The sequence below is a fragment of the Aulostomus chinensis genome, chromosome 24 (genome assembly GCF_037954235.1).
Source record: "Aulostomus chinensis isolate RoL2024-O1b breed Wild chromosome 24, RoL_Achi_v1.0, whole genome shotgun sequence".
NCBI lineage: Eukaryota > Metazoa > Chordata > Actinopteri > Syngnathiformes > Aulostomidae > Aulostomus > Aulostomus chinensis.
In genome coordinates this window covers 4,168,729-4,181,974 of record NC_141343.1, presented here as the reverse complement: position 1 = coordinate 4,181,974, position 13,246 = coordinate 4,168,729, and the positions used below count along the sequence as shown (strand labels likewise).

General features: G+C 44.5%; 1 protein-coding gene across 8 annotated transcripts in view; it reads left to right on the top strand.

Annotated features, from left to right (window-relative positions):
- Nucleotides 1-13,246, top strand: part of nrxn2b (neurexin 2b) — a 659,388-nt gene that overhangs the window by 342,262 nt on the left and 303,880 nt on the right. For all 8 annotated transcript variants that reach the window (XM_086197055.1, XM_086197054.1, XM_086197049.1 and 5 more), the window contains 3 exons: nt 3,107-3,226; nt 4,459-4,840; nt 7,473-7,663. In XM_086197055.1, the coding sequence (XP_086053181.1) occupies nt 3,107-3,226; nt 4,459-4,840; nt 7,473-7,663 (693 nt within the window). The remainder of the gene's footprint in view (nt 1-3,106; nt 3,227-4,458; nt 4,841-7,472; nt 7,664-13,246) is intronic.

Here is a 13,246-nt window from a genome sequence, read left to right as displayed (position 1 = left end):
CCCCCATGCATGACTCATGGCTGCTTCTGTTGTCATTTACTGCACCGGCTGCACTGCCAGGAGGTCCCCACGGCCCTCTTGTTCTGTCTCCCTGTTGTTTGGGCCACTACGTTGGCTCGCTTCGATCATTCCTCACTGGCCAGCAGCAAACAAAGGTGATTCTTAGCAGCTGGACCTCTGTGTTCTGGTTTTGTGCAAAATGATGCCTCATTGTGTATTTTTATCATCCTTTGTTGATGTTGGGGTTTTGAGTTGCGGTGTCTGATCAGGAATGATGGAATTAATTTGACTTGGCAACATTCAAAGCGTCTGATGTGTCTATTTTAAACCCCTCAGACGCTGGAGAGTGCACACATTTTCATCAGCGGTTTGACAGACATCCGTGCCTCTCCTGCAGTCTCAGAAAACAAACATTTCTCCTCTTCCATTCCTTGATTGCCGTGGCAGAAATTGTCATCATTGGCCACTACTGACTGATGAGCAGCTTCACTCAAGATAGAGTTCCAACATCATAATTCCACATGCAGACGAGCTGCAGCCACTGGCTGATGGCTTTTGTTCCATTGATACGATTGCATTAATCAACGTTGTTTACAGAAAGGAGGACGAATTCCGGTGATGGGTGACGTCTGGTAATTATGCAACAGCCTGAGAGCATTGCACTTGTTTTTGGTGTGCTGACACAGTCAATGAAACTAATCCTCAAACCTGGCTATTTTAACACGTGTTAGGAAATCTCCCTGACAGCGGATAGCGACAGACTTACAGGGGGAGGGAATAAAAGAACAGAGAGGAAGCCCCCGGCTATGTGATCACAGGCCTTTGCCCTGCTAATTTCCAAGACAAAGTAAGAGGGCACATGCTTCAGGAGAAGAATTAATTTCTTTCTAATAACATCAACTGTTTTTACTTAACAAGACCTTTGTCCCTCTTTGTGTTTTCAAGCAATACTGTCTGCCAATTAAAGGCTTATTGGCTTAAAAGTGGCTTGCCAGCTCTCAGCCCTCGTGTTTGCAGTGTTGCTACCAGTGAAGAATTCAATGGTCTGCAATATACCAGCTAACATCAGGCAGTTCTTCCATGTGTTCATCAACATGTCAGAAATGTTAATTCCAGAGTCACCTCCTCCTCCGCCAGTGGCCAGAATGACAGATCTGTACTGTCCTCTGCTTTTCCTCCAGTATTATGATGCTCTTTACCCCAATAACTGAAGGAGTCTCTTGATAGACTTCTGCCCTGAGGCTTTCCTTGCTCGGCTAGTCTGGCCAGAGCGGCGTATTTCTTTTTCACCACCATTGTTCGAGCTATTATGGCCAAATGGCTTCTGGTTTGTGTGCAGCGGTGGCCCTTTGCTCTCCTGTGATAAATATTACACCAGTTCTATTCTAAAGCGCAGCCAATCCCATTCATTTTCTTTTCACTAGACTCCTCGAGCTTTTATGATCTTTTATCAGCCAGCTGGCTCTGCAACTGCTTTGTTGCGTTCTCTTTTTAACTCCTTTAAAGTTATTTTTTTTCTTCTCTCCGTCACATTTCCTCCTATATCCACCATCTGCATTTGCATCAGCTAACTAGTCTACTGGCAACTTTGGTTGCTTTCTTCGTAGCAAACAGCCTTTCCTTTATATTTACTTGTCATACGGTGTGATCAAAAGTTTCTCAGTCCAATTTCATATGGCTGAAGACAAAAAGCCCCTGAAAACAACAACGATATCATAAGAAAGTAACAGGAAAATGGCAAACATTTCTCCTGTAAGTCTTTTTTGCTACCGCCAGGCAGGACCATCAATTGATGGGACTTTTTTTTATTCCCACCCAACTGCAAAGGGGACAGTCGTATTTCAGCGTCTGATAGAAAACCCTCACGTCTCCAGCTGTCAGAAATGAGCCGCTGACCCTGTAAGAGGAAGGATGTTTGAATATTATATTTCTAATGAATAGATAATATGTGCTAACTAGCTTGCATTTTGATGTCGTTCTTTTTTTCCTTGATCAGCGGCAAAGCTGCCTACAACTGCCTTTAGTGGATACGTGGAAATTCCTCACGTCTGAATATGCTGAAAGTTCATTAATTCCCCTCCTCGTTATTCTTCGTCTTTCTCTCTGATCACGTCATTGCCAACGTGCCCTGACGGTCAGACGCTGTCTGGCCTTCAGCTTCTGGAGCCCTGTAAGGATGGCTTGCGTTTCATATTCATTTCCCTCTTATATATTTTCGGTCATTAAACAAACCATCACCTCGGTATGATAGCACAACGTCAACTGGGTTTCTAACTCTGTGGGCGATTCACTCATTTAATCTATTATTTTCTCTGTCAGTCACTTGTCCATTATTGAAATTTTTATATTTTTTGCCAAAATTTTGACTTTTTCAGTCCAAACTATCTATTAGCCAAACTGCTAACCTACACGTTATTAAAAAGTGACGCCTAACATTCTGAGTGATCCTACATTTCCACCACTTTATGGTGTGTGTGACCCATAAATCATGTCAAGTCTTCATGCATGGTTGAAGGAAGGATTCATGTCTGCTGTCTGAAACAAAATCCACACTGTCTCCTCGCTCTCCCTGATGCATTCTGATGTTGATGTATGACTCTGTCACTAGCAGCATGTCTGATTCCCCATTTCAAAAAGATAGTTTCATAAATATGGCTCTTTATATATATTTCTACAAAAATACATGCCACCGCCTAAAAATGTCTCCTCCCGTGTTGGAGGTAAGACAGCAGTTAAGTGTTATGTCTTAACACAGCATCTCCTGCTTCTTCCAATTTACTTCCTCAGCTGTTTACTGTTACAATTTGTCCTTTTTTTTTTTTTTTAGATGTTTCTGTGGCAACACCACTAAATTTTGAATTCTTATCAGATTTTGGAGTCTACCAGAGAAGAGAGTTGTTTATTTTTGTTAAATTTCCGATAGGAGAATCGTGGTGTGAATGTCCTTCATAAACATGCAGGTTTTCCCCACTCGCTCTGTCACCTACAGTTTGTTAAAACTGTGCATGGGTGGGCGGTTTGTTGGGTGTGAGTCTGCACACGAACCATTCCTCCTGTGCTGTTTTTGATTTTAATGCCCCCCCCCCCCCTTCCCCTCCTCCTACAGGCAAAGGACCTGAGACGCTGTTTGCGGGACAGAAGCTGAACGATAACGAATGGCACACGGTGAAGGTGGTGCGAAGGGGAAAGAGCCTGCAGCTGTCTGTGGATAATGTCACAGTGGAAGGTTAGTTTTAGCGGTGTTGGGGACACACTGAGATTAATAGGAGGTGAGAGGCAGTGACTTCGACCAGCATGCCTGTGAGACTGGTGATGCAACCAAAAATACATATTTATTATGCCATCCATAATGCATAAACCCACAGAAAATCAACAGTTTTGACATTTGGCATCAAGGGATATGATTAGTCACACAGAGTCAGGCATGGAGAAAGCATGTGGTTTATTAGTTTGATTTGATATCGGGGTCGTGGTAGCAGAGGCCAACAAAGCCATTATCTTGCTGAAACGAAGCTCCATTATGCTACTCATCTGAGAGTTGAAGCTATAGTGCATCAATCTTCCCACAAATGAACATCCCTCACATCCAAACTCTTGGTAAATGCTCCTTAACTCATTGTGGCCAGGTAGATGTCTGCCTATCCCATTAGATGGCGCTAGTGCATGAGGTAGGAGGATGCATGCTCTATCGTTCCATGGTTAGTCCTGAAAAATGCATCAGACTCCAATAACTCCAATGTTGTGTGACACTCAGAACAATTAATCCACTGTTTTAACCTTAAGGTTCTACAGTATAGCTTTAATATCCACGTACTTTAAATCCTCTGGAGGACCATAACAGCTGCAACCTCAGCAACTCTGTGCAGACGTATACAGAGCGAAAAAATGTGATATATATTGAAGGAGAGCATACACTGTGTACAAGATGTAGCAGCCCAGGTTCTGTCAGTGGCTGAGAAAATGCCAAGTGATGGACAAAAGGTCAAGAGATGAGGTGGAATCACTCACAGAACTGAGACCTCAGGCAGGAGGATGAGGCCAAGGATAAGGAAGGAGGTGAGAAAAAGGTGTGAGCTGGATGAATGAAATAGATTTGGTACGGGGAGGCCAGAAGCTAGAAATGACCCTGACAAGTTCAAAAAGTGGTTCATGAAAGAAGGAGGAAGCACCCAGGGAGTCAGTGCAACGAGCTGGCCAGGCTTCTCCACAGAAGGCAATTTAATCGGCATATTGGCAAGCTCATTACTCCACATCTCAGTAAACACAATATACTTGGCATATAGAGCAGTAACAAGATTTTCTGAAATATTATACTTGCATATTATCTTTCATGGCAAATTAGAAACACAGGCTCAACCCTTGTGAACATATGCAATAAACTGATACACCGCATGAAAACTGTACTACAATTAATATTACAACGATTAATGATGTTTATCTGTATCCTCGAAATTGCAGGCCAGATGACTGGTGCCCACACTCGTCTCGAGTTCCACAATATCGAGACGGGCATAATGACCGAACGCCGCTTCATATCCGTGGTGCCCTCAAACTTCATAGGCCATCTCCAAGGCCTAACCTTCAACGGGGTGCCCTACCTCGACCAGTGCAAAAACGGGGACATCTCCTACTGCGAGCTGAATGCCCGTTTTGGCATGCGGCACATCATCGCCGATCCTGTGACGTTTCGAATGAAAGGCAGCTACCTAGCGTTAGCCACGTTGCAAGCGTACGCCTCCATGCACCTCTTCTTTCAGTTTAAAACCACTACGCCCGATGGCCTGATGCTCTTCAACTCAGGAGATGGCAGCGACTTCATTGTGGTGGAACTGGTGAAAGGGTGAGTGTGAGCTGTGTGATCTGAACTACATCAAGAAAGATTGAGGCACTAAGTGCAGAATATATATGTTCTAACGTTATGAGTTTCCAATCATTCTCTGTGCAAGTGGCATTAAATACATCATGGCAATAAATGCATTACATGTTTTTTTTTTCTCCCAGGCTTTTACTCTCAAGTTTCTGCCGTTGACAGAAAATACCAGAGCTTGACATTTGCAACTTGTTTGCGCTGAATGTCAAACGCTTTCTTTTGTTTTCTCCTCACCTCACAATGTATTCCAGCCTATTTCCTGCTAAATCTGATCTGAGCAGATCTGAACTACGATCTGCAATCTAAATGTTCAAAGGAATGGTGTGGCTTTTTGGTTTATCCTAATATTGCAAGCAGAAGAGTAGACGAAGGGAAAGTTCCAGACATGTGGCTCCGCTGCTCCTGTAAGAGCTTGGGAGAATTGGGAGGAGGTGCACAGACATCGTGGATCAAAGCGTGCTGTCTTTCTCTGGAAAGTATGGCAACTCACAGGTTAGGAGACGAAAACTGTGAAAACCCTTGCCACTGCAGGCCAGTATCTCACTGGCAGGTAGCCTGCAGGATGAGTGCTAGCCAGGTGTGAACTGGGCCGTGGCGAGGCTTGTTGGGTCCAACAGCATGATAAAGTGTCTTGTGTGACAGCCAGTGCACATGAGACATCCAATGGATTGGATGGACTGATTGATGCTGTTGACAAACTGAGAGAAGGTCAAGCAGTCCTGGTTTTCCAGTGAAAATCTCCCACTTTGAGGGCTGATGAAGTCATCTTGAATCTGGCAACCGGGCATGAGCCTGAGGGATAAACCCAGCAGCGACAGGTCCATCCATCCATTTTCTATACAGCTTATCCATTAAGGGTTGCGGGTTGGGCTGAAGTCTGTCCCAGCTGATGTTGGGGGAGAGGCAGGGTTCACCCTTGATGGGTCACAGGGCCATCGGGAGCAATTAGGGGTTCAGTATCTTGCTCAAGAATACTTGGACATGGTCACAGGGGGGAAGTGAGGATCAAACCCTTCACTTGCTAGATGGCCACTCTACCTCTGAGCCACGCCGCAGTGATTAGTCCCACAGGCCAAATCCTTAATGAAATGGAAAGACCTAAATAATATTCTAAAGATTTACACAGCCAGGTATGAGTGAGAGGTTTAATCCAGCTGTGAATCAAGCTTGGCGAGATGAGGGAGCTTTCATGTATTTAGGTGAGAAATCATCAGTCAGCTCAGCTGAAACTGCGCGTGCTGCAGGAGGCGTTAGTGGTTTCCTGGATACTCGTCTCCTGGGCAGCCAACATGCTTTACAATCCATTAAGTGATAACAACCGCTGCATAATTTTGAGCACAAAACATTTCTCAGACCAGTAAAGTATTTCACAAAATTTCTGTCAACACAAAGCAGGAGTTCAATAGTAAATTGTATCACTCTAAAAGTTCTTCATAATTGGAGCATAAAAGAGGCTTTTTCTTGTCTGTCTCCCCTCCTCTTGTGCTCTATATTCAGCACTGCTAGGAACACAAAAGCCTGAGCTGCTTCTGCTACACAAAGACAAGAGCCTCAATAAAGGATTTAGAATTGAGGTAGAAAAACACACAGACGCCTTGAATGAAACGGCCACAATAGCCTTAACATAGCCGTAACCCCCAAAACAAAGGACGACCATATTTGTGTAGAGGAAGGAACTGTGCCACCTTGTCTGGCTGCGGGCAAACAGGCTGTTAGACAAAAGCAGGTTTCTATATTTGTCAAACCAGAGGAACGGCGGATATCAGGCTTGCTCAGTAATATCGCCTCTTAAAAACAAGTCATCTGTCTTCAAACTCCTCATGAGTGCTGTCGGCTGGGACTTGCCGTGATGTCTGTTGCGTTCACATAAGACATGAAGCCAATTGTGTAGCAAGTTTCCTCGCTGCTCGTGTGAGTAATGCAAACACACACTGTTCATCGAGCCATGAATATTCACCGCGCTCATCTGGAACTGGACAAAAGCAAGGAGCCGAATCTATGAATGACCACCAAGAATGTTCTCATGAATTAGTCGAGGGAGGATCCATTCCTCGGAAGTCTACTTTAAAATCTGGACACGGAGGAGCAATCTATCCGGAACCTGTCAATCAAAACAGTTACAAGTAGATCCAAAGAGTTTATCCACCAACAGCAAAACTGAACAAAAACAGAAAGAATAGGAATAGTGATTAATAGTCGAGTAAACAAGTTGGTGGTGGTGGGGGGGGGGGGGGTATTATCCCCTCAGATGAGGAATCCAACATATCAAAGGACTTTTTAAACTAAAAGCCGTTTCATTTTAATTTTAATTACTTGAAAAATGAACGCGCTAGCGAGTCCGGTAATGCAGTGATACACACGTAAAATGATGGGACAGTCATGAAAGATGAAACAGGAGACCAGGGTTTCCCGTGTGTGTGTGTCTGTGTGTGTGATTTGCAAATGCAATGATGAAGCCTGGTCAGGTGCTCCTCAGTCATTGCCCCTGCCCTCTGAGTAGCTGCTCTCACTGGTGTTCAGGGATTTAGTTTTCTTCCCTCCACCAAATTCGATCAAAGTCGATCTCACACACACACAACTTCACTCTCTTTTTTCTTCACAGTTATGTCCACTATGTCTTCGACCTCGGTAATGGACCGTCGCTGATGAAGGGCAACTCAGACAAGCCGCTCAATGACAACCAGTGGCACAACGTGGTGGTGTCCCGGGATGCCAACAATGTACATACTCTCAAGATCGACTCACGCACCGTTACTCAGCACTCCAATGGAGCCCGCAACCTGGACCTCAAAGGTAAGAGGCAACTCCCCAGCACCCCTCCAGGAAACCTTTCCACTGCTCCCTCCCTTAATCAAGCACTGCTGGCCAGATGCCATGAATACACACCAGCTCAAATCCATCCAAATTAAGGATCTCAGAAGTTTCTAGAGTCGCTGCTTTTAAATGCATTGATTTTTCTCAGCCACTTGAATAATTTCACGATTTTGTAGTTTCTAAAAGTCTGGAAACTCCATCTTTATAACAACAGATTATGATTCTTGCGGCTCACAGTTCTGCCTTGGTTTGATGTGTGCATGTTAATCGATGCATTTCTCACAAGAAAAGCTTTTATGAGAAAGGATGTTTACACTTGGACTTGATTTGTGGGCTGTTGTATTTATTTTGCTTTAAAAAGGGAGGGCCAACAGAGAGACCTGCCAATTTAAAATGTGCTTGCCAAACAAGAGTGGACAGGAGGTGAAATAAAACTTAACAATAGCCTTGCGGCAGCTTGTGTGCTAACGTACCCTCTTCACCTTGAAAGATGATTCCCCTCTCTTTCAGCATATGTTGGCTTTACAGAGACAGAGGCCATAACAGAGCAACAGCCTCTACCAATCCATAACCCAATATGACTTAAATTCAACAGACCGAGGTGAGAAAGGAATCCTACCAAAAACAATAACAGCTTATCACTTCATCCCTCTGTGCTTTCCTTCTATTTGCTTTCACCCACTTTTTTCAGCTTAGCTCTCAGTCTAACTGGGGGAAAAGAAAAAAACAGTTAAATTGGGTCCACTTGACTTTTTACTCACAACATGATTGCTATCTTTTGATGGAGACACCTTTTACTTCTTTGACTTTTCAAATACCCCCTCCCTCATGAATCAACTTGAAATTATAGCCATGGTTACAAGGCACTAAAGTGTAAACCGCCATCTCTGGTTTGCTGGAGAATGGGACTTGAAGGTCAGGTAATTGCAGGCTTTCAAACTTAGAAGTCAGGTATTCTGATGTTGCATTTTTATTTAGCTTTTGTTTAGGATGCTTGAAAGAGATTTCCTGTGGTGTAGAAGAGTACTGGCACTGACATAAGCCAGTGTACAATCAGCAAGGCTAAACTCCTAGAAACGCCTGTCTCTTCTGATTAGCTCTGGGTGATTCACTTTGAGTTCGCCCTTGTCATGTCCCGGAGTTTTGAGGTTCTCGTGGAGGTTATTGTGCAAGATGCATCACAATGTCACAGTGACTCCCAGAGCTCCCGAAGACTGCGAGGAGTCAAAAGATCAAAAGACACCTCAAGCTCTTTTTTTCAGGGAGGGTTAAGACATGATTTAATGATGGACGTACACTTTTTACTTCAGATGCATCGCTTGGAGTATGTGCAATTAAAAGTGAAATTATAAGATGGCGTGCAGAGGAGTAGCACAACGCCAGTGTCCAGACGAGAGGGAACTGAGTGCAGAACAAACCTTAATAAGCTGGAGACCCAGGGAGGGAGGGAGGCACTTTGGCTCCAGTGGTTCTGGTGACACGTCATTACCAGTCTGCTCTAGCAACATTGTTTAAGGGAAAATGCAAATTTTGTGCATCACGGACATGGCGGACTGCGGTGTTTCCACATGCTAGAGAGGAGCAATATCAGTGCAGCTGTGCTGTCCATGTCGCTAACATCAGAAACAATGGTGTCAATAGAAGAACTTACTCGGTAAATGAATGGCCACTCCTGTGGTGATTGAGTCGAGCACGCAGCATCTTAATCTGTACTCATTAAGCCAAGCGAGTGGTTGATGGATAAAACGTCTCTCTTGTGCATCTCTTGTGTCAACTTTGGAGATGTCCTATGATACAGGAGACATAGAGGGGAGGGGGGGCAGGGTCTCTTTTAGCCAGCTTATTGTGATGAGTGGGCGGTTCACATGTACTTTATATAATCAAACGACACACACACAGGACAAAATCATAACTAAGTAGCCAACACTCTGGTATGACAAGGCCCTGTCATGGAGAGATTTGATAACGCAACAACAGTGTGACACAAAGAGAATCAATACAACAACGAAGCAATAATAGAGCAAAACTGTCTCTGCTTGTAGTGTCAAGTAATCCTGATCAGCGTGGAGCCAGCAGGACTGGTGAGTTACAAAATGCACTGGCTCTTCCTTTCAATCCTTATTTTCCTGAGACGAATGTTGCTTCATAACAGCTGAGATTCTTAGATTTGAGGCACCTTTTAAGAAGTCGTTACAGGTCAGTGTCTGTCGGAATTATAAATCTATCCATCATTCCCTGATTCTTGGAAATACTCACCATATCAGTCCCACCCGTGGGCTAGCGGGCTAGCGCTAAACTCAAACCCTGCTGATAGATCTCAATTAATGCAGTAGCTGGAGAGAAATCTCACGTGCTGCTTTGAGAGATTCTGTGGACAATTATTGGAATCTTAATGAACGCCACCTCGATGACATCATCATCCTGTGATGCTTGTTTGGGTTTTAGTGGCAGAATGTGACTGTGCAGATAAGTGATGCAACCAGACCCAAAGATGATCTGATCGCTTTAGGGTCACAAGGAAACTGTTCGTCATCAGAGGTGATACATCTCCTCAGCTCTTCTTTTAATTGACCTCCTCTGAGCATCGCCCTCCGTGTTGGGCTGGGCAGTCTTCCTCAAGCACTGCACCTCCCAGCTTGAGGGATTAATAGAAAATTGTAGCTCCTATTGACAAACGCCAGCCACCATGCTTGTGTTGTGAGATCCCTCACCTGCCGACCCCTGAGCCATGCAGCAACAATCGCTCCGTTTGCTTTTTTAAAGTGGCAGACACCACACTGAAGAACTTGTTTCCACAAAATGAATCAGAAGGCGGCTGTGTTTCCTTTTCACTGCTCAATCACCGCTGCGTGACCCTCCAACTGTGATATTAATTTGTGAGACTTTTCCCTTTGTCGGAACAATTATTTTCAGGGGGCTTTTCTTTATCAGAAAAATTCTAGCCTTCAGGGGATGAAGGCGGAGACATGTTGATGCTTGTGGAAGTAATCATAGCTGCAAATGTTGCTTCTGAGGACTGGGGGGGGGGGGCTTGCATCTCTGTGCTCAACTCCCTGTTCCGGTGTTCAAACCTGACAGTGGAATAGTTCCAACATGTGTGTCGTTAAGAGATTCACATGCTTGAACTACCAAACATGCCTGTTACACACTAAGATGCGTGTGCTTTCCTAACTTTTCAGCAGCCGCACACAAAACCCCGCAAAATCCAACATAGAAGAAACGCCAGCCAACAATAAGCAATTTCCCACAGTATATTGGTTGTGTTTTAACACTATTTCTGCCCGCATTTCAAAGAAGAAAGTATTCTCTAAGCTTTATCTGTGTAATTGCCCAGAGAAAATGGATTTTCTGCTCTTGGTCCTCCTTGTCTTTATATTTGGACTTGCAAAGAAAATCTTCAAGGCATCCCTCTTTGTCAGCTAAAGTATGGTAGGAGAATAACGCAGTGTCCCTGAGGACAGTGCTGAGTGGATCTGGTTTTGTGTTGTGAATGCATCTCTCAAAAGAGGACATGTTGAACACACACCATGCAGAGAATACAGCTCCACCATTGCTTTTGAGAACCTACCAAACACACGGAGGGCGCACCATCACCACGCGTGATCTCGCTGTGTAACATGTCTGAAACGGATCCTCACTGAATATTCCAAGAACCTTTATCGCTGAAGTTGACCATAAGAATCATGATCCGATGAATGAGGAGATTCTCAGTCAGAAGCGTGCACCAACTGTCTGGAAGGGACAGATGAAGGACAAATAAATATCATGAAGAAGGTATCAAATCCAGTTGGTGGCAGTAATGCAACATATATGGATGGCAACCACCTTGAACCTTCCCAAAGAAGAAGAACAGAGTCTGGAGGGAAAGGAATTGCCAAGGAGGTCGGATCGTAGGTCGTAGAGTAGGTCATAGGCCTAAATTCCAGCCTAAACACGCCCACATTGTCGGTTGGTTCAGGTGCATCCTACGCAGCAACCTATGGCCCACAATGCACCGCGGACTTCTTCTTCATCCCCTAAAAACTTGTAGACCCGCAAACCAAAGTTTGCGCCACCAAAAGTCTCCCATTTACACCAGCATTTATAGTCGTTGTTGATGACTAAAGGTGTGTTCACACCAAACGTGACGCGGTGTGAACACACCTTTACAGGTGCGTTAATGTGCTTAATAATAGAGAACGAGTTAAAGGGGCGTTCAGAGTGGAGTGCAGTACAACAGTCAGGCCAGCAGGTGGGGCTTTCGTTGGTGCTGTCTACTTACTTGCGGTATCTGTGCTCTGCCAGCAGAGGTCGTGCTTCACCACCAATTTTCTAGGCTGTCTGAATGGTGCCGCCGTGTTCAGGTTGTAGGAGTAGGACGTAGCGGTAGGTCGTAGCAGTAGGACGTAGGTTGACACTTGGCAATTCGGACGCAGCCGTACACACATAGATGTTGCCTTAGTCGCTGCTCATCATTGGAGCCACGCATCAAGGCATCCGCCCTATTGGTCAGTCCCAGCCACACCCCTAGAGCTTTTCTGTTAATGAGTTATTATTTTAATTCCTACTCAGCATTGTATTTTGATTCCCAGCCTTATATAGCGCTAGAAGAGGGCAGTGGTCCAGACTAGCAGGCTCAAAGAAGAACAGCCACCTGATTCTGAATGCTAATAATGTTAGCATCTGCTCAAAGCAGAGCAAGACACTCCAGCTTTGTCAATACGTTGCATCCTAAGGCTCCTATTTAACATGCGACATATGAAACCCAAGTTTTTTGAGACTGGCTCCAAGGGGGAAGATGCCTGGGCCTCCCTGTTCTGGCAGAACCAGAGAGGCCTTTTCAGTGGAGGTGAAATGTCCAGTAACCTCTCTGGAGATCAGCTGAATATGATATGATTTATTACCAGACTCTTAGATTCAGAGGTTTATAGGGGAGTGTAAAGGACAGACGTCCACTGACTCTTGTTCACGGTGATGTGGAATAAAAGGAGTGGAGGGAGAGAGACTTCCTGATACGTACATGGCACGAGCGCAGCACCTCATTGTCACTACTTGTACATGTTCCTGGGTTAGAACACATTTCCTCAGATGCTCTTGTGTTTACAGGGCGGTGAGAGTGTAAATTCTTCTCTTTCAAATTATCAAGTAATTGGCACCTAAGTGATTCCTCCAATAGCTCCGAACAGACATGGAGACAAAGATGTTACATCGTAACTGCGCTTAATTACCTCTGAATAAATTCAAGAGATGATTTCCTTCATCAAACACAGTGTCATTGCACTTTTTAATAGCTGCTGAACGGCCCTGATGTTGTGATATGGTGTGAAATGCTTAAAATATATTTGCAAATTCTTGTATTTGTTAAGATTGCCAGGTGTTACTTGTGTTATTGTGACATTAACTTGAGGCTTGAGACCATCATGCAGAAGACAAACAGCCTTTATGGGGAACAGGAACAGCAACGGTTAGCAATATCCTGTTCATGACAGGAAGTACGTCTTCATTTTCAGCAATACTTGTGCCAGCCATTCCACCTGGAGGAGCTAACTCTCTCATTCAGTGACAGCGATATACTGATTAATG